Genomic DNA, 21,232 nt, shown 5'->3' on the forward strand with positions numbered 1-21,232 from the left:
GGTTGTTTCCCATGCTAAGATCATAGACAAGGTTCTGTTTTACAAAGAGAGATGTACTTTTTGGCGGGGAGGTGGGGAGTCATCCCCATGTCAGCAACAATGAAGTCTAAGGGCTAAAGAAGGCCATGTAGGGTGAGAGTCCAGAGAGAGGCACACAAGACCAGGTGTCAGGAGACCCGTGGGAAGAGGCCAGTGACACTTTCTGGGCTTGTTTCCTCATCAGCAAAATGAGGGAAACAGCTATATTCTCTCTAAATTCTTTCATAACTCCATGACTCCATGTTGTAGAGAATCTTTCCATCCTGTATTTTTGTGTGGCATAAATGAAAGAAGAATTGATAAATGCACAAATGAAGTGAACCATTCAGTGAAACCTCTGAAACATCTTTCTTATACCATCTTCCTGATATCCCCGCCCTTCTGGTGTGGCTTCACCTTTCTGCCCCCAACCTCCACAAGGTGCACCATTATAGCTCCTGGCTTATAAGGGCCCTGCTCCCCATTCCAGGGTCCCCATTAGCCTCAAGAGGCCAATCTACTGCTCCCCACCCACTCCCATCCACCGCCTGCAGGACCGTATTGCTTGGAGGAGTAGCAATGATTCTTCAAGGCGGGGAGCCTTCCTTTTAAAACAGAACATCTCCTGACCTGTTGCCCTCCCTGGTCTCTGAATTTGCCTGTTATGGTGGGAATGATCCAGCTCCCAAGGTGGACAAAGGACCCTGGGTGAGGTGTGCAGGTGAAAATACTAAAGGACATGCCTCCAAGAACAACATTCAAGTCAGGTCTGGGGGGCAGAGGGTGGCACAGCCCAGTCCCCACATCAACCCCAGGCCAGGATGTGTTCCTTAGAGGGCACATGAGGCTAGAAGTCAGACAAGGATCTCTTACTCACTTTCTGGCTGCTCTCTGCCTTGTTTCTGGGGAGTGTTTACAGGTCAGGAGTTGTTACAGCAAGGGGGTATCTTCTCAGACTCATCAAGAGACAGTTCTACCACCAAATGCTAGCCCCTGCCCCAGAACTGGTCACACTGCATTTTAATTACACATTCACCTCCATCACTACCCTCTTCCTACTCCCAATGACTTAGTCATCTTCATTTCTCCCCAGGTTGCTTGGCTTAAGAAGAATTTGATCAATGTTAGCTGACTGACTGAAAGAACAAATGAACAGACATAACCCCGTCTACCTTCCATAATGGAAGATCCTGAGAGACAGAGAAGTCAGTTAACCTGCCCAAGGTCATATAGCCAACTACTGGTTGGAGGAGCCACAGCTGAAAGCCAAACTGGCCCTGTCTTAGCTCCTCCACTAAATGATTTGGAAAAGGAGCTAATAGTAACTGAGCATCACCAGAATGCTGTGTCACAAGGGTGTAAGGGGGATGTTATCATTGCAATTTTATAGACGAGAACACCAAGGCTCATTGCTCCTCTCACTCTTCCCACCCATTGACTCCTGCCTGGATAACAAAAATTCATCTTTCATGCTTCAGCATAGAAGTTGTTTCCTTCATGAAGCCTTTCTTCCCAGGTCCCCCACAATTCGGTGGTGCCCCTCCTCTGCTGTCCCACAACCCTCTAAGCTTCTGTCCCTGTGGTGGCCATTTTTGCATTGTGCTATCATTGGTTGTTTCAGCATCTGTCCCCCACATCAAACTTTGAGCTACTCAAGGGCAGAAAGTAAGGCTGTATTTTAAATACTGAACTCTCAACACTAGGCAAAATGCCTGACACACAGCAGGAGACCAGTAAGTATTTGTGGAAGAAAAAAGGGAGGAAGAAAGGAAGGAAAGAAAAGAAAAGAAGGTTCCCAAAGCCACAGAGTTGGGAAGTAGGGAAGCTGGGATTTGCATCCAAGCCTGCCTTGTTCCAAAGACTATACTCTTTCCATGAAAACATACCACCTCCTCTTAAGAATAGAAACCCTTTTATTATAATTCTTGTGACTTTGTCTTAGAACTTGGCACATTACCATTCTCAACTGACATGTGTTAAACAACAGAATTATGCTTTCACAGGTCAGGGACAGTGGGTGTGATATTCTGGGATGCCTGTGGCCCCAAAGACATAAGGTGGGCGCTCATGGCGGGTGCTCCACGCATACCTGCAGCATGAGCTGGTTTGTTTAGTCCATCCCACTGTGATGATGATAATGACCCAGATCAGGGAAGGGCTAGCCACTGGCCCTCATGATGCCATTCAAGGCTTGCGGAACGGAAGCAACTAGAAAGATCAAGATGCTAAACTGATGGTCAGGGTCAAGTTTGTCTAAGTGTGTTAGGACTAAAAGTGGCATATACTGATGCAAAATACAGTGTTTAGGAGTGGTTTCTGGATTTTAAACTCAGCTCGTGAGAATGCAAAAGAGGTAGTTTCCCCGGTCTCAAAATAATGGAGTGAAGAGTTTTTATTATTGTGCATTTCTCCCCCTGAGAAGCTTACAAAGGGCATAGCATACAAAGTACAATGAAAATAAAAATTATTTACTTGAAGATCAGTAAACATTTTTTCTCTCTGAAAATTTCAGTTCTCTCTCTACTCTCTACCCATACTCCAAGACCAACACAGCTTCCACAGATTTTTGAGATTTTATTTTAATAAAGAACTTTAATAACTTTTGAAGTTGTACACCACATGTGACCTTTGATGTTACTATGAACTCTACAGGCTATGATTTGGGACAATGGCCAAGGCAAAGGCAGAGCAGGGGATTGGGGAAATGACTAGCCCATGAGTCAGGAGAGAGCTCTGCTTCTGCCTTGCTGAGTACCTGCGGGCAAGTCCCCATCTAGTTGCCTTCTCTGTGACAAGGGCACAAAAAGGTCTCTTTGCTGACTCCTTGGCCATCCAAAGATCTCCTGAAACGCTACCATGAGGACATACTTTAAAAGGCAAAGGTACCTACAAATAAATATAAGTTAGTTAGGGTAAGAGCACATTTATCTAAACAAATCAAAGAGGAATGAAGCTTTAGATAAAAGATATATTATCTAGATAATGATATCCTTCTTGAATGCAAAATTATATTTGATTTAAATTTTGGGAATAGAATCGGTGTTTCTATACTAGAATATTCCCTTTGTCAAGCAAAGTGCACTGACTTTGTGCTATTAATTACTGTTCTCAGGAGCAATAGAGGCTATGAACTTGTTATATTGATTTCCTCAATACTGGTTGGCCTTTATCTTTTACAACTCTGGATTCATGTGTTCTGAAAGACTTTTTCTGTCTTTTCCTCTCGGTAAGCAGTCATTTTTTCTCTCAGTCAAGGCTGCTGCCTTTCAGATTTCCTCAGATTCTTGCTTCTAAACCACTTTAGATGAGAAAGCCTAAAAACCTGGTTAGTTAAAATCTGGTACAATATAAGAGCCTATTAAATTCTTCTACGAGCAAACCAAAGGAGTTTTACACATCTTTATGTTAATCTTCCTAAGGTCATGTGCCTCTCTGCTCAAAAGCTTTTTAATGCTTCCCATTCCTACCAAAACAAGTCCAGACACCCCATGCTGATACAGTTTTCAAGGCTTTCCATCATCTGTCCTCAAAGCACATTTGTAGTACTCCTTTTTAGTATGCTCCAGGTGTTTTCCCAAACTCACGAGTGCCGCCCTCAGCCTCCTCTTGCACCTTGAAACACTGCCCACCGTCCAAGGCCCACCTACTTCCTGAAGTCTCCCTCATGCCCTCAGTTACAAATAACTTCTCCAGCCCTCTGAACTCCCATATCATTTTATCAGCATCCCTCCTGTGGCATTTATCACTTTCTAGCTTAAAGTAATGCATATTTTTAGGATCATGTCTAGTTCTCCTTACTATCCTGGAGCCTCCTTGGATAGGTTCTCTGCAGTCCCTGGTACTGCCTCTCGTGGAATAAATGCATAAATGAGTAGTGGCAAACATTTCAACAGCTCGTGTTCTCCGAGCCACGTTCCCCAACGTTCCCATAGCTGAAGCTGCTGCATACATAAGCTCCTATGGGATTCATTGTGAGAGGGGAGTGACTCTTCCTTGGGGAAACTGCTGAGCCAAGTCTGTGTCCTTCCCTGGCCTCAGGGGCACTTGGCCTGCCTCTCTCCGTTGCCCTCCTGGAAAAGGAGCGGCACGAAGCATCCCACCCGTGTGGAGTGGTAGGTGGCCTGCTGGGGCACTCACTCACCGCTGCCAAGCCGCAGGAGCAGCACATCCTGGAGCCTCCGGTTGAGGTCACGGAGCTCTTTCATTTCAGACACAAGCGCCCCGTACTCCTTGAGTTTCTTGGCCTGCTGTACCAGCTGCCTCCGAGTCCGCTCCAGCTCCTGCTGGAGGTGGCGCATCTCCTCCTGCTGCTGCTGGTAGTTGCGCAGCAACTCCTCGTACAGAGCCCGGGGCACGACAGCATCCTCCAGACTGTCCATGTCCTCCATGCCCGGTGAGGCCTCCACAAAGATCTCTTCTGGACATGTGCTGTGGCCCAGGCTCAGGCCGTTCTGCTTCTCCAGCCGGGCCACCACTGCCTCGATGCTCTTGTGCGCCACTTCGCTTGGCTTCCGCCCCTCAGGTCTCTGTAGGACAACGAGAATCAGTTCAGGCAAGAGCAGCTGGGACTTTCTTGGACTGCAGCTCAATATTTCCCCAGACAATCCTAGAATCACAGAACCACAGAACATCAGTGTTTGGAGACACCTGAGCAAACACTTAGTCAAAGCCCTTCACTTCATAAATAGGGAAAATGAAGGCCCAGAGTGGGGAAGAAGGGTCTTGAGCAAAGCCATACAGTCAGTTGGTGGCAGAACCAGGACTGGATTCCCAGGCTAGCACTTTTTCTTTTCCACCACTGCCTTTGCGTGACTACCTTTCCCAGCTTCCCCATCCCCCAGACTGCCCACAATGCCCAGGCTCATGCGGGGTGTTCAATATGTACTTGTGGAGAATCAGAGAGAAATCTGGCTAGACCACGCCATCCCAGGGGAGTGACATTCAAATCTCTTCAACAACAAAAACATAAAATGTTTTTAAAAAGTGTATTCTACCATGTAACCTTTTCCTCAAGAATGCTTTAGTTGGGAAGGATGTTCAAAACTTTATAATCTAATCTAGGGCAAGAACCATGTCTTATTTTTTTTTTCTCCACTGCCTACTCACTCAGAACTCACACTCAGCAGGGGCTTTATAAATGTTTTCTCAACTGAACAGCTCAAAGAATGCTAGCACTTGAAGGTACTTTCAGTTTAATTCCCTGTTTTACAGGTGAGGAAACTGAGGCACAGAGAGGGAAAGGACTATACTCAGAGTCACATGGTGAGTTACTGACAGAGCCAGAACCAGAATTTGGAACCCAACTTCCAGCACAAGGCTCTTTCCCCATTTGCCAGCCTCTCCCTCAGCAAGACAGTGGATATAGAGAGGAAAAGTTCTTTTAGAAGAGACTACCCAGGGGATGGGAGTTCAGCTGCCTGAGGAATTCCAGCTCAAGTGGACTAGGCTTCCACTGAGGGGCAGCAGGAGTTATGGGAACAACTGAATTCTTACTCAGGGTAGGAGGGTTAGGAGCTCTGTTGACCAGGGGCACTTGTGGGAGGTACAGACAACTGAGGACACGAGATTCTGGACAACTTAACTGTGTTAGGTCAGGCCTGCCTTAACCTCTCACTAAGCTTCAGGAAATATAAGGAAAACAAAACAAAACCAGGACGCTGAGATCAAGTTACATGACAAAAGTCCTACGCTGTTTTATCTGCCAGGATAAGGTGCTGCTAGTATAGATGAATTTATCAGCTAAAATTGTAATGATCACTTTGCACATCTGTCTGCCTCACTATACTATGAGATCCCGGGATAACCTCTGGCTAATCTCCATGACTTCAGGGGCTGGTACAGGGTCAGGCCCACAGCAGGGGTGCAATGAATCTATAAGCTGAACTCAACTGTGTCTTTTGGACTATGCCTTGGGAACATCCTCGACCTCGTGTCCAAAATCAGACCATGGTCAATGCAGAAAGAATTCTTCCTTCTTTTCCCTCTTCCTTCCTTTGGGGACTCATTGCACAGAAAAACAGCTAGCTTGCTGAACAAGATTTTCAGCTGGTCTACAAAGTGAAGGCTGGAAGAGACCAACTGGGGCACACAGTAAGGAAATGCAACCTTGCATAAAGGTTTTTGTCCAGGCCAGGGTCCCACAAACCCTCTCTGTAAGCCTTGTTTTCCCAATGAGTCCACACTTAGCTGTTTGGGGCAATCTGATAGTGAGGCTCTAAGCTGCTGCCCCAAAACAGCTGTTTAATATTCCTGGAGCTTGGAAGTGACCTCTCCAGAGCTATAGGCTGGAGAAAATTGGCCAGCGGGGCAAATGCACACTAGCTGCCCCAATCCTCACCCACCCCGAAAAAAACTCTGGCCTTTGACACCTGGGGACATGTATGTGGGGAGAGGAGGCCAGACTGGAATTCTTTAGCTATGAGAAATCTGAAAATGCTCCTGAATATTTCCAGAAAAAGGAAAGATTTTGTTACCTTGATGTGTCTAAGCTGTAAATCTTCTTCCCCATAATCTTTAACCTCCCCATCTTCTTCTATGTGATTGAGAGAAAGTTTGGGGATTTTTATTTTCTTCTGCATCACACTGTTTTCAAGGTCAGATTTATCTTCTAAAATGCATATCAAGAAAACAAGTTTCATTATAAGTCAAAATGCTCAAAATGCCCAAAACCCTAAATGCTAGGAAATAATTGAGGCCAGACCAGTTAAAAAATAAGAAAAACAAACAAACCCAAGGACTGTTCCCTCCTGCCTACGGGGATTCTAAAAGCACCAGTGCAGGTGCTTTTCTAGGATCAAAGGTGTTTGCTAAAAACACTGCCATACAAAGTGTTGAAATAGCACTCAGTGAATTTGCTTAGGGGCTTCTGTCAGTACACCTTGAAGGGTGGTCTTTTATGGAATTCTAGAATCTTGGAACTGGAATGGCCCTCAACATCTGAGATCTTTCTAAATCAAGGGTCTTCCCAAGAAAACTTGGTGGGTTTCTGCCTGCTCAGGTACCAACAGGCATAAAAGGGATGACAGCTGTTATGGAGGTACAGTCTAAGCTGGAAGGTCAGGGACCTCCCCACAGCCCTGCCATAAGACAGACTGAGGTCAGGCAGATGTGGGAAGAGTAACAAGTAACACGTACTGACTTTTTACTGGTATCAAATCACAGAACAACAGAGTTTGAGGGACCTCACCAACCAACCGGCCCAATTTTCTCATTTTACAGATGAGGAAACTCAAACCCAGAGGACGGAAAAAGCATGTTTAAGGTGCGAGTCTGAGGAAGGGCCAGGGATAGACAGCAGGCCTCTGGCACGTCGCCCAGGCACGCTCGTGCTCACAATGCACACTCAAGTGCACTCCAAAGTGTACAGTGCTGCACAGATGCAAAGGGGTCACTCTTCACTTGCTTACTCTTCAAGATCAACCTCACATAAGATGAGAGGCTTGTTTTTTTGTTTTTGTTTTTGTTTTTTTTCCTGTAGAGATTTCAAACTGTATTTCCCAGATCTGTCTCTCACTGGAGATGTCAAAAGTAAAGTTCAAACAGGAGGGCTCCTGAGGTAAAACTCTGAACCTGCTCAGGAACTGGCCCCTTGTGGTAAAATACTTTGTGTCCTGCGCTTGAACTGAGACTTTGGGAATTATTGTTTCTTATACTCCTCAAAGGTTCCCACTGCTGTATTGTAAATGCATTTTCTAGCATGTTGCCCAATGCTGGACATGACACGTGGCCAAGGAGCTGGTTAAAGCCAGTCTCCAAGGGTCTTCGTGTGTGAGCATGTGTGTGAGTGTGAGTGAGAATGAGCGTGTGCTATGTGTCTGTGCACATGCACACACGTGCATGTGTTAAACATGCTCTTACACTTCTCCCAGGCCAGGCTTCTCTCTTCACAACTTGTTAGTAAAGCTGAGAAGGACACTTGTAAGTGCATAAATATTCCAGAATGTACCTAAATGCTAATGTTAGGAATGGAGCCACAATTGATCAGAGGTGGGACTCCAGTATTACAGAGACCTGAGTGTGAACCTCAGCTCTTCCACGACAGGGTGAGGAGAGGTAGCTAAGGGCCTTGGACCGTCTGAGCTCAGGTCTCTCCTCTGTAACAGGAATGTGGAGATGACAGCAATAATTCACACAACTTACAGTACAGTGCCTGGTATACACTGGGTACTCAATAAATGGGATTTGATAATTGTTATTATCAGTGTGCTCTGAATCATTTTATTCCCTTAAGCATAAGGTGGATAAAGATTTAACTTAAAAAAACAAAGAAATAACTTAAGCAGGGTATGGAGTATAAAGGAATAGCTCAGGAAGAAAAAGGGAGGAGGTCTTTGTGAACACCCCTACGGCCTTTCCCTTGATGAAAACGGCCTTTCCTGATGAGCAGAGGAGCAATCTTTGTGTTCTATTTTCACAAGAATGGCCTGTTCTTACTCTCTTTGTGCCTATAAAATGCATCCAATGGGTCAAGCATGGACTGGTCTTTCTAAAACAGTGACAGCTGCCCTGCTATAAATCACTGTTGACTCTTTCTAAGCCAAAACAACAACAACAACAACAAAAAACTCTGCTAAAATGTAAAACCTAAACAGAGTGCTTCAAATAAAATTATCATGAAATGGGGTGTGTGTGCATGTACACACACGTAAAAAAACTAAGAGAGACAGAGAGAAATATAGTGGATGAGAGAGCAGTGTTAAAACTTGTGTAGTGGGGGCAAAGCTCCTGGGCTACTCTTCAGTTTGACAAGTTCAAGGGCAAATGTTTGAGAGGCAGTCACCAAACTGGAAATGATAAGCCATGCTTCGCCTCCTTGAACTTAAACTCTGTAGCTCAGGATCATGTTGGTGTGCAGTTGGTGTGCAGAGAAGCAATCATTCAGACTCACAAAAATAGGCAATATTTGAACAGAGGACAACGCTCAGATCATCTCATTCAACCCTTTCAAAATGAAAATAAGAAAAATGAGTTTCCAAATGGTGAAGTCCATGCATCCATTCATGCGACAATCAGCCCTAGGGATAGAGGAAGAGCAGGACAGACAGGTTCCCATCCTGGAAAGCTTATCTTTGTACAGAGTCACAGAAGTTAGTGTCAGAACATGAATGTCCAAGAACCCAGACTATATAACCCAGGTTCAGAGCTTTTTCTCCTATGCTTCAGATTAGCATTTACTGAGAATTTATACTCTGTAGGATCGAGGCTGGGCCCTGGGGCACACACACAAATGAACACCCAGTTGGGGACCAATGGAGTTTGGATGTGTTGTCCCCTCCAAAACTCATGTGGAAATTTGATCCCCAATGTGGCAGTGTTGGAAACTGATTGAGTCATGGGGGCGGATACTTCATGAATGGATTAATGCTCTCCCTGGGGGAGGGGAGATTAATGAGTAAGATCTCGCTCTATTACTTGCCACCAGAGCTGGTTGTTTAAAAGACCCTGGCACCTCCTTTCTCTCTCTCTTGCTTCCTCTCACCATGTGATCTGCTTGTACTCATCAGCTGCCAGCTGCTTTCCGCCGTGATTAGAAGCAGCCTGAGGCCCATGCCAGAGGCAGCTGTTCCAGAATCGTAAGCCAAATAAACCTCTGTTCTTTATAAATTACCCAGTCTCAGGTATTTCTGTTATAGCAACAAAAATGGACTAATACAGGGACACAAGATAAAAATGTATACAAAGATAACCCAAGACTTCAAATACAGAATGTGAATAAGGGAGAAATAATTACTAGAAGATTTCAGGAGCAAAAGAGATCACTTTGGTAAAGTCTAACCATGGAAGGCTTTTGAGAGGAGGTGGTGTTTGAGCTAGACTCCTTACCTGCTGGGTGATCTTGGATAAGTTACTTTACTTCTCTGAGCCTATTGCTTTATCTATGACTTGAAGTAAATAATTCCTACTCACATTGCTAGAATGCTGTGAATATGATCAATTTTGTATGTTAAGAACTTGAGTAGTGAATGGCACTTGAACAGCTGGTATTCATAAAAGGATAGCCATTTAAGGTGGGTGAGAATCTGGACCACACAAGATGGGAGAAATAAAAGAATCCAAAAGAGGAAAGTTGGGAAAACATTTAGACTGGAATGGTTATAAAAGATGGTTCAGTTATAGGTAGGAGGCAGGTGAGGAAGGAAGGTAAGGGGCTAGGTAATAAATGACCTTGAATACCTATTAATAGAGCTGAGGTCCAGTATGCAGGTGTGGAAAGAATGAGGAGTCAGACAACCTGGATTCCAAGACCAGTTCTGCCACCTTGTAGGTATGAGAAGTTGGGCAAGCTACTACCTTATTAAGTGCCATTTTTCTCTTTCTGTAGAAATGGATATAACATTTGCCTCCAGTGGGGGTCAAATCAACTCAGTAAATGTGCCTTGAAAACAAGAGCCTTCTGTAGACAAATGCACCAGAAGATGATAAAGCTCAGCAGGCACTGCCTGCTGGCTTGGGGCCTGGGGCAAACTTGCCTCTTGATGTGGAAACCTGCCCACCTTCCTGGCTTGGAGGTAATACTCCACTTCCCACCTGATGATAGGAGGCCCCACCATCACCACCTATACCCGAGGCTCCATGCTCTTCCATCTAATGAGAATGTCCCCCTCCTTCCTTGCCTGCTTGATAAACTCTGCTCAGCCTCCACTAAACCCCACCTTCCTCCTCAAAGGTTCCATTGCACACTGCACATACCTTCCTTGTAGCCTTTTATCTTACTATGTTGCAATTATCTGCTTAGTGGTCTACCTTTCCCACTGGAGAGTAAGTAACATCAGGGTAGGGCCCGTACCATAAGTCTAGCTGCACGATATGGACTCATCAAACAAAAATGTTTAATGAAAGAATAATAAAAAAAGGATATACTGATAAGCATATGTCAACATCATCAGTCATTAAGGAAATGCAAATCAAAACTACAATGAGATACTACTTTATACTCATTAGGATAGCTATAATTAACAACAATAATAATAATAATGTGTTGGGAAGGATGTGGAAAAATTGGAATGTTCATACATTCCTAGTGGGAATGTAAAATGGGCCAGCCACTGTGGAAAACAGTTTGGCAATTCAAAATGTTAAACACAGAATTACCATGTTACCCAGTAATTCCACTCTTAGTTGTACAATCAAGAGAAATGAAGACATATGTCCACACAAAAACTTGCACACAAATGTTAATAGCAGCATTACTCATAACAGCCAAAATGTAAAAACAACCCAAATGTCCACTGACTTATAAATGGACAAACAAAATGTGGTATATCCATACAATAGAATATTATTCAGCCATAAAAAGAAGTGATAGACTGATTTATGCTACAACATGGATGAATCTTGAAAATATTATTCTAAGAAGCCACACACAAAGGCCACATAGTATATGTTCCATTTAGATAAAATATCCAGAACACGCAAATCTGTATACAGAGAAAGTAGATTAGTAGTTGCTTAGGGCAAGGGGTGAGGGAGTAATGGGAAGTGACTACTTAATGGGTAACATGGATTTCTTTTCGGGTGATGAAAATCTGGAATTAGCTATTGGTGTGGTTGCAGAACATTGTGAATATACTAAGAAACACTGAATTGCACACATCTTAAAATGGTTTAAGTGGTGAGTGTTTTGTTATATGAAATATGCTTCAATTAAAAATAAGGCTACCGAAACCTCCGGTAATGGGCCACAATAATCAACCACATTGTATATTGACAAAATAAAATTAAGAAAAAAAAAAAAATAAATTTAATTTAATTTAATTTAAAAAAAAATAAGGCTACCATTTGTGGAACGTCTACTACATATCAGATGCCATAATAAGGCTCTTCACATATATTACTACTCCTCACAACAACCCTGCAAATAGGTATTATTAACCACATTTTTTTTTTTCAAAAAATAAATGAGGCTCAAAGAAATAAAGCCCTCCCATCCCCCAGATCACCCAGCTGGGGAGGTGCAGAGCCAGGATTTGATATAGGTCTGTCTGCCTCCCAAGCCTATGCTGTGTCGCCTCTAAACACATGTCTGGAACATGATAGAGCCAGAATAAATGCTAACTGAATGAGTTAATTATGGCTACAGATAAGGATATCCAAATTCCCCAGCATAAAGCTGAAGTCTACTTTACTCCTGCATTTCTGCCAGACCATTCTGTTCTCAAGAAGTCTCCAGAAAGCAGTAACCATCACCAGACACAACAGAAACAGGTTGTAGCCAGGCTCCAAGGCTTGAATGGGTTCTTTAAAAAGGTAGGCTGAGCAGTCGGGGAAGCTCTGAAGTGATAGAAGTGAGTTCAGGAAAGGGACAGAAGCAGACAGTGCCTTGAATTATAGGCCTCCTCACCTGACCCCTGACTGCCACAATGCTTGGCCAGGAGGATCTTTTCTCTGTGAGCTAGCCACCTCCTGGCTCCATGCTAATGATCATCAGTCTCCTCCTTGACCCATGCTCCCTGGATGAGGGCTCAGGAAGACCTGAGGCCTCCACTCACCCTTTTCTGCAGGCAGTAAACAGATACTGAGCCCCTGTTTTGCGTTGAACACTATGCTAAGTGGCCCATGTGTTATGGGCCCTTACAACCCAGTATGTGGTAAGAACCTCAACCAGAATGCAAGGTTTGACTTCCTGAGAGAGGCTGGCTGATATAGGATTCACATAGGGCAAACCTCTGGTCTCCAAGCCTTCCTAACCCCAACTCTGAGTTGAAGTAGGTACCTTACATCCATATCTAATCCATAGACAATTACTGAACACTCAGTGTCATCACAAAAAGTGGAAGAAACCGCTGGGAGAGGGAAGCCCAGTGTCTAATAAAAACAGTCTTTTGAATTGAGTGGTGGTCCTGGTTTGGACTTCTGGTTTGCTGCATCCTAACTATGGGAACTTTGGCAAGCTATTTAACCAGTCTGAGTCTCAGTTTCATTATCAGTAAAGTGGGGACAATAAACTGTTTTCCAAACAGATAGTGCATGTAAAGCACCAAGCATAGTCCCTTTCTTGTCACAGATGTTCAATAAATAGCAGCTATGAGGCTATCCTGTGGGTTACATGTTTGGCTTTTGTCCCGTGGCAAAGAGAACCACTGCAGGTAACTGACACAGATTGAGACATGATGAAAGCGATGTCTTAGGAAGATTAACGTGGCAGTGGCAAGCAAGATGGATGAGGCATGAGGAGGAGACCGAACATAGGCTGACAAGAAGCTATAACTCTTCACTAGTCACATTAGTGAAGGTGAAGGGTGGTGCGGATCATCTAAAACAGCAAATACTTCATGTGGCCTTTAAATGTGACTTTGGAATATGCTTCTGCTCAGAAGAAATTAGCAGTTGACTGGGAAGGATGAAGAAAGCTCTCTAGTCAATCTGCCTTGGCAACTGCTCCAAGCTTAAAGCCAAATAATCGGGTTTAGTGTAAACAGAAATAAATGTGTAACCTCTGAAGAGACAACTTTCACTGATTCTGACCTCCTGACTCTCTTGTCTCCGGGGCAAGGAAAGCCACAGAGGATTTGGGCATCATCCATCTCCTCCTCCTTTCCAACTACTATGACGTCAGCTAATTGCACTCGCCCCCTCAACAAATACTAAGTAAGCACCTACTATGCACCAGGTCCTGTGCCACATTCTTTACAAACATCACTATGCTTAATTCCCACAATAATTCAGTTGAAGCAGAAACTGAGGCTCAAAGAAGTGAGGTGGCTTTCCTAAGACATAAGTGGCAGAGCCAGAATTTCAAATCAAGTCTGTCTGGCACTCAGGCCTTGTTCCTATCACCTAATTATCCTATAGGAACAAGAGAAAAATTACCAAGTTGCTGTAACTTTCTCGACTGAACTAAAAGGCACACATAAAATGGAGAGTGTGTTGATATAACTTCCAAAGTGCCTGCCTTTCTCTCAAGACCTTGCCTACACCCTAGAAGAATGCTGTGATGAATTCTCAAATTGAACTAAACACTATATAAATATGATCTGAAGCCTTAACTACAAAACGTATCAAGGTCGCCAAGCTCTAAATCATCCTCAAATAGAATCTCTATTCAAAACTGTAAAAAACTTTCTTGTAAAAATATGGTAAAAAGCTGCTCTTCAAAAATAGAGCATAACTTGATATTTGTTATTAATCTGAGAGGGAGAAATATCTCATTAAATTTACCTCTGGGAAGAAAGTGGAAGTACGGTAATAAGCAAATGGTATTTTAGGAAAAACAGGCAGGTGGACAGAAAACCCAATGCAAGTCTGTCTTCAAAAGTGACAATACCCCTGAAGAATTTGTAGTATACACTTAAAATGGCAGAAACACTGTCTCAATTTCCATTTTACATATAATCAGGCTGGAAAATTAAAATAATCCAATGTTGAGAGCTTAATTTGGTGTGAGTTTGTTAGCTAGGATAAAATCTTAAAAAGCTAAACAAAAAATGTTTTACAAAGGTTTTGTCTCATTTTATAAATAATTATACACAAGTTTAAAGTTTTTCAACTATACAAAAATCCTGTGAAGTCTTATGTTTACATTAAAAACAGATATGCCACAGAAAAGACAAGCACATTACATTCCCTGCCCTATGGTGTTTGTTTTTATAAAATCCAAAGCAGACAAAATTCTCAAGTTTCAAGGATTATATCCAGCCAAGACAGCAAAAAGAAGAGTGCCCTGCTGTGGTATAGCAGAATGAAACCAGGAGACACTGAATCAAGGCCTGGCTCTCTTACTAACTCGCTAAATGACTAGTCCTCTCTTTTGGTTTTCTTTTCTGTAAAAACATGGACCGGGACTAGAAAACCTCAACAGGCCCTTCTAGCTGTGTGACCAGTGGCCATCCACTGGGATTTCCAGGTCTCTTTCTCATCTGTGCAGTGCAGGATAAGAGTAGATGATCTGTAAGACTCCTTCAGGTGGGCATGTTTAAAGAAATGCCCTACTGAGGCCATCCAAATAGGGAGAGAGGGAATTGCTAGCCAGATTTTAGTAGGTCTCCTTGCTCTCACTCCCACCACCTCAGTGGCCCTGGAATAGGGCTGGGGCACAGACAAAACTTGGAACCTCATTCTGCTGGGTCATTTGTCTAGATGCTTCATCAGGGCTGTTGCCAGGGTAATAAACTAGCACAGAGTTGCAGAGGGAACGTGAGAGAAAATGGTAAGCTTCCCCAGGAGGATTCAAAACACACATCGATTAAATTTTAAACTTGCCCACTCCTTATATGTGCTCATTCCTCTAAATCACTTCTTTTCACGTAGGGCAGTATTCACAACTAAGCAAGCTGTTTCTATCTCAGTAACTATTAGCCCAACATAGGTCCTAACAGCTGTCTATACACAATGAGTAGCTACTATAGGCCACTTTTCCATATTACCTTGCTAAATAACACAGTAGACAAGTGAGTAATTATTACATCTGTGTTACAGATGAGCACCTGGAACTCAGAGAAGTGAAGTAATCTCCCCAAGGTCACTTAGCTTATAAGTAGCAAAGTCACAATTTGAACCCAGACTATCTGACTTCAAAGACCATCCTCTTTGAGTTCTCTAATATTTCCTCCTCGGTACTTAAGAAATTGACCTAGAAGTCATCTAACCAAACTCTCCCATTGTGCAGGATTCCATTCTAAAATATCCTTGATCTGCTTGCCACCGCCAGTGGCAGGGAGCTCAGCACCATGCTGGAAGCCCTTTCTATTATTCGCCTGGTCTCTCTACTATTATTGTATTGCTCCTACCAAACCCTGTGAATTTCACCCTTTGGCCCTAACTCTGCTTTTTGGATCCCAGAGAACAAGTCTGACCCTTCCTCCATGGTGCAAAACTCAGAAATTGAAAACTACCAAAATATCATCCCATGCAAATCTTTTCTTCTCCTGCTTACACATTTAGCCACCCCATCCTATGAGCTCAGAGAAGGTAGTTGCTATGTAGTTAAAAGAAACAAAAACAAGCCTAGATCTGAGATCCAAAAACCTCTCTCCTCGTTTGGTTTTCAGGATATCATCTCTGCTGGTTATCCCTTGATTCTCAGTCTATCTATGGCCACTCCTTCCTAGTCACCTTTTTAGGGCTCTTCTCCTTCAACTGTGCCCAGACAAGCTGGTGTTATGAAGAGTTCTGTTCTTGCACGCTTCTCTCACACTGCACCCTCCCCCACTGTGACATCACCCCTATGACTAATGACTTCCAAGTTGGGATCTTCATCCTGGAGTGCTCTTCTGAACCCTGGACTGCTTGCCTTTCTCTCCTGGCATATCCACCCAGATGCTCCATGGGCCCCTGAGATTCAACAGGTCTCAAACTAAACTCATTATCTCCCCTTATAACCAGCTACCAGTTCACCACATCATCACACAGATCATCACAACCCATGGAACAGTTACCAAGTCCCATGGGTCCTCTTTCCTTAATACATCTCAGACCCACAATGAACAATACCACCCTAGTTTAGGTCTCAGAATTTTTGGCCGAACTGACTCACACTGCTCCGCAAGCCCAGTCTATGTGGCAGACTAAGCCCACTGCCTGGCACCTACAGCAGTCACTAGACAATTGTTTGAATATCTCTCTTCTGGGTAAGACAAGAAGTCTTATCTCACAAGGATGTAGATAGGTATGTGCACTGAACCTGGAAACTGGTGGGTACTTAATAAATATTTGGTAGGAAAAAAGCAATGCCTATTCCTCCTCCTGCATTTTCCTCCAGTGTAAGGCTGACCATTTAGTATAAGTCAATACCTGAGGAACTTAAATCAACCAAAGAAAACCTCTTCAGGTCAAGCATGTTTTTCTGATAAGAAAAGTACATACATCTTTTGTCTCTAAGGAGCTTATAAGACAAAGCAGGCAGGCACAGTGGGAAGAGAATTGGTTTCAGAGTCAAAGACCTTAATTTGAATTCCACTTTTCTGGTGTGTTTTTAAAAAATAAAAACTAGTGTGCTCTTGAATAAAAAAAACACCACACAAAAAAACAAGGCCTCAACTTCCCTGGGACAATTTTTTCTTTCAGCCTGTGAATCAGAACACTGAAGCACTCTATAGCACATAGTATTTAGTTGTAACAAATATGTGGTTCTTGAACAGGAGAAATCACATCACACTGAACCTTCAATGGTTAACATTCTAGTAGAATCTGCAACGGATGACAGCAGGCAAGTTCCAATTCTTTGCTCCAATATATATCAGCAAAACATGTCAAAACCTAAATTAAAAGTTTTCACTCACTTAAAAAAAAAAAAAAAAATCCTTTTGTTGGCAGTCTCCCACTGATGACATGCAACAATCTTTGCATATGGAATCAGCTAGCCCCCTGCTTCACTGCTAACTTTGTAGATGTTCCAAAGCATTTCTGGAGCAAGTGATCTATTTGGACTGACAATGCCAAGCTGGGACCTGAGCCCTGAATGAGCTAAAATTACCAAGGCAAGAAGAACGTGTCTTTGGAAGCTATTTCCCCCAAGTGTGGGTTTCTTCTAGTCGAGGGAGTGATAAAGAATGTTGACTTTTTCCAGATGAACAAAGTTGAATGAAAGCTCAAAATCCCACTGAAGGTTTCTGTTCTGGAAAACAAGTGCTGCTGAGGTTCCTGTCCCCCTACTTCCTCTCCCCAAGCATAAAAAATGCACCTGTCTTCCCAAAGGTCATGAGTTCAACATGGACTGACCAATGTGGACCAAGTGCTGGGGACTGCGGATGCAGAGGACGCAGGCCCCTCTTCTGGAGGAGTTCAGTGTCTGGCAGGAAGAAAGGTGCATTCAAGACTAACCAAAACAAGACATAAAATGCTAAGATCCATAAGCAAAGAACGAGCAAAGTGAAAGAAGAGTTCAGAGGAGGGAGAGAGTCTCACCTGGGAGCAGAGGGAGGGACAGGGAATGCTATCCCAGCATACTTCGTCCACTCCTCCACCATAGCCCTCAGCGGGCTGGACCATAGACATCTGTCACATGTCTGCCTTCCCCACTGGAAGGTGAGCTCTGTGTGGGTAGAGGCCCCATGTCAGACAGCGATTAATCCATCCTGGCTGGCTCAAAGGAGTGCATGAGGTTATGCTCACAGAATAGCAAGAAATACCACAGGTCTGGGGGAATGGGAAGGGTAGGTGAGGCTGGAGAAGTAAGGTGGGCTGGGTCTGGGTCTGGGGCCGGTCTGAGGAGGGTTATGAATGTCAGGTTAAGAAGCTGAAGCTTTATTCGGTAGGCAATAGGCAGCTACAGAAGGTTCTAAGGAGAGGTCAATTGACTGTGTTTTAGAAGATTATCCTAAAAGCAATTTGGAAAATAGATTAGAGAAAGGGTGCTCAATGTGAGGACTGCTGCAATGGTTTAGATGAACACGAGGCAATGCAGCTCTGCACGCAGGCAGCGGTAGTGAAGCTGGGAAGGAAAAACAAAAGATGAACTGCAAAGCCACCTAGAACTGGTCCCTTTTCTGTGCTCCCCTAGTGCCTGGCTTCTACCTCTATTTAGCACTTACACTGGGGCCCCCAAACTGCACATTCCTTGAGGATGACTCCCATTCCTTCTCCATCACTCTGCACCCCCCCCTCCACCCCCCACAAAAACCCAATATAGCAGGGCCCGAAAAGTTAACCCCTGTCTCCCCTGGTCGTCCTGTCATTTCAATCACAGTACCTCAGACATGGTGGTGCACTCGTGTGTTCACTTACTGCAGCACTGGCATATGGGAAGTAGTGAGGGGACTCTTGACAACAAAGGGAATTTAGCACATCCCAACAATAGTAACAGAGTATGGGTGCCTGGATAGAACAACACAGAATGTTGAGCCTCTAAGCCTAGAGAAACCAGTTTTGGCCCCCTCAGAAACACAAAATCCAATGCCGTGAGCCCTAGTAGCAGGATGGACTGCAGTCAGATAATGGTGAGCTCTCCAATGGGCAGTTCTCACTTTCACATCCTGCTTGGCAATAAACGAGAGTAAGAGGAGACCACAGCTCAGAGGCGAGTAAAGCCTTGAGTTACGTGGACACTCCATGAGGGTTAGGAGCTCTTTTGAGAAGACTTCCTCAGGCAAAATGACAACTGAAGGGCTGGGCGAGGCGGAAAGACAAGTGTGTGTGCTCTGTAGGAGGGAGACTGGTAATGCAGGAGGAGGAAGAGTAGAATGAGATGGAAAACTGAGAAACTAAGTGTCCTCTGGCTTGAAAACTTGTCTGTGCTTCATGGACACTTTTTCCATTTCCTCTTTCCTTCCAAGCCAGGTTGTGTGGCTGATGGTAACATCAGCTACCTTACAAAGGAGACTGCCAAGGGGGGGGCCTGGCACTGGAAAACCTGTGTTCCAATTCTGGCTTTGCCATTTATTATTTGTGTGGCTGCAGTTAAGTCTCCGAGCCTCAGTACCCTCATCTACAAAATGGAAATGATAACCATAGCAATATCTACCAGAGGGGCACTGAGAGGACTAACAGAGATAATACACAAACACACAGCAAGACTGTCAGCAAAGGTGGTGTTTTGTTTTTCCTTGAGCTGGAATTGTCATTTGGTAAAAAGAGGACCACACAGTAGGGTCTGACATACACTAAAAGAAACCATGGTGTAAGCCACCATGGACAGTAAAATGCAAAGTCCCACAGCAGTTAGCTTTGACATTTCCTGGGTGTCAGAAGAGGTACACTTCAAGACATATTGGGGTTGGCCTGCGCAAGTACTCAGTAAAGTAAAACACTTCTCACCAAAAGCCATAAAGTGGTCCTGAACCTACCTCTGAAACCATGCTATTGGTGCCAGAGGGGGATTGATTAATTAATCAATTAATGGCTAATCCACAACGATTAAGCACCTCTGCCTTCCTCTTGAGGGGTCGTCTTCTCACACTTGGTGCCATGGCACAGTGGTATTTACATCAGGATATGACAGATGAGCTCTTTAAGATGAAGTTGCCACAAGCAATTCTCAGAGCCACCAGTATGAGTCAAGATGGGGTTTCAAGACACGCAGGAGAGTTTTCCAGAATAAACGAATTCCCAAACTCACTCTGGCCCTTCCAATCAGGGCTGCAAGCCAGGGCAGTAGCTCCAATTTAAAAAGTAACCAGCTGAATAAAATTCAAAATGTGATCTAGCCAACCTTAGCTGTTGTCTTTATTTCCTTTCTTCTCCTAAGAAAAAAGTTGAAGAGAGGTGGGGGAAGCGCTTTTCAACTCACTCAAACTAGCACCACACTTTTCAGGATCTACTCTGTCAGTTTCCAGATGTTGCCTAGGTTTTTAATATTTTTTTAAATTTTAATAATTCCAGAGATTTATCAACATTCCAGCTTGGAGGATGAATAGTCTATAGATTCAAAATTCATGGTTCTCATACCATAGCTATGTGTTTCTTACTTATGAGGACTTGTGTTGATTTTAAAATCAGAATTGTTGTGAGCTGCCATCTGCCCGAGTAGCCTCTCTGCAGCGTCTAAGAATCAAACACAGTGCACATGTTTGCTGAATGAATGAATGGATGCATGAATAATCTCTAAAAAAGAAAAACAGCTATTACATACTATGACACATACCACTGACTCTGACATATATCACTTCTGCTTTCCTAGGGCCCTTCCAGATCCAGGAGTGTGATACAATCATCAAGAAGCATGTTTTCTTTTCTTCTAGCAAAAGGGAAGCTAAGGCTACAACCTAGTTATAACTTCCTCAGGCTTATCCTCTTGGGGAATAAATTCCTAATCCCTTCCCTCAGGTAACTAAAAGCAAGCAAACAAACAAAATAAAACTTAATCAGCCACAAAGGGTTCCCTTTTCTAGAACCTACTTCCCCTAGCTCAGTTTTTCTGGCCCCAGGTGTCTGGTGGTAAATGGGCCTACACCCATGTGCCCCAGGGCTAGTCAGGGAGGTGGTAAGGATACAGCCTGTGGAAAAGGGCCCTGGTGCTGCTGATCAGTTTCCAGTTCTGCCACTCCCCAACTCCTGCAAACCTACTTTCCAGAGGCAACATGAGGTGGTGAAAAGGAACCAGAGTCTTGAGGCTGAGCTCTAATCTACTGCTAACTTGCCATGGGACCCTGGGCAAGTCACTATGGGTTGAAAGAATTCTAGGTTCATCTCTTAGGCTATATGTGAGGAAGCAAAGGAACATAGGAAAAATAGAAAGGACTCAAAACTACAAAATACTAGCAATATTTTCATTCAGTTCCTAACCCTTGGTGTTCTCTTCCTGGTGGAAGGCAGGGTGACTTACCTGCCCACTGTAGGGTAC

General features: G+C 43.8%; 2 protein-coding genes across 4 annotated transcripts in view; both read right to left on the bottom strand.

The window, feature by feature from the left end:
- Positions 1-21,232, bottom strand: part of AGBL4 (AGBL carboxypeptidase 4) — a 1,343,713-nt gene that overhangs the window by 234,161 nt on the left and 1,088,320 nt on the right. The window lies entirely within an intron of this gene.
- BEND5 (BEN domain containing 5) overlaps positions 1-21,232 on the bottom strand; it is a 48,293-nt gene that overhangs the window by 25,607 nt on the left and 1,454 nt on the right. Inside the window, exons 2-3 of one of the 3 annotated variants that reach the window (XM_063106133.1) lie at positions 6,492-6,625; positions 4,160-4,544 (exon numbers count right to left, since the gene is read on the bottom strand). In XM_063106133.1, the coding sequence (XP_062962203.1) occupies positions 4,160-4,544; positions 6,492-6,625 (519 nt within the window). Of the gene's footprint in view, positions 1-4,159; positions 4,625-6,491; positions 6,626-21,232 lie in introns of all 3 variants that reach the window. The other 2 variants (XM_063106134.1, XM_063106135.1) reach the window with 2 other exon arrangements.

The sequence above is a fragment of the Cynocephalus volans genome, chromosome 8, assembly GCF_027409185.1.
Source record: "Cynocephalus volans isolate mCynVol1 chromosome 8, mCynVol1.pri, whole genome shotgun sequence".
Classification (NCBI taxonomy): Eukaryota; Metazoa; Chordata; class Mammalia; order Dermoptera; family Cynocephalidae; genus Cynocephalus; species Cynocephalus volans.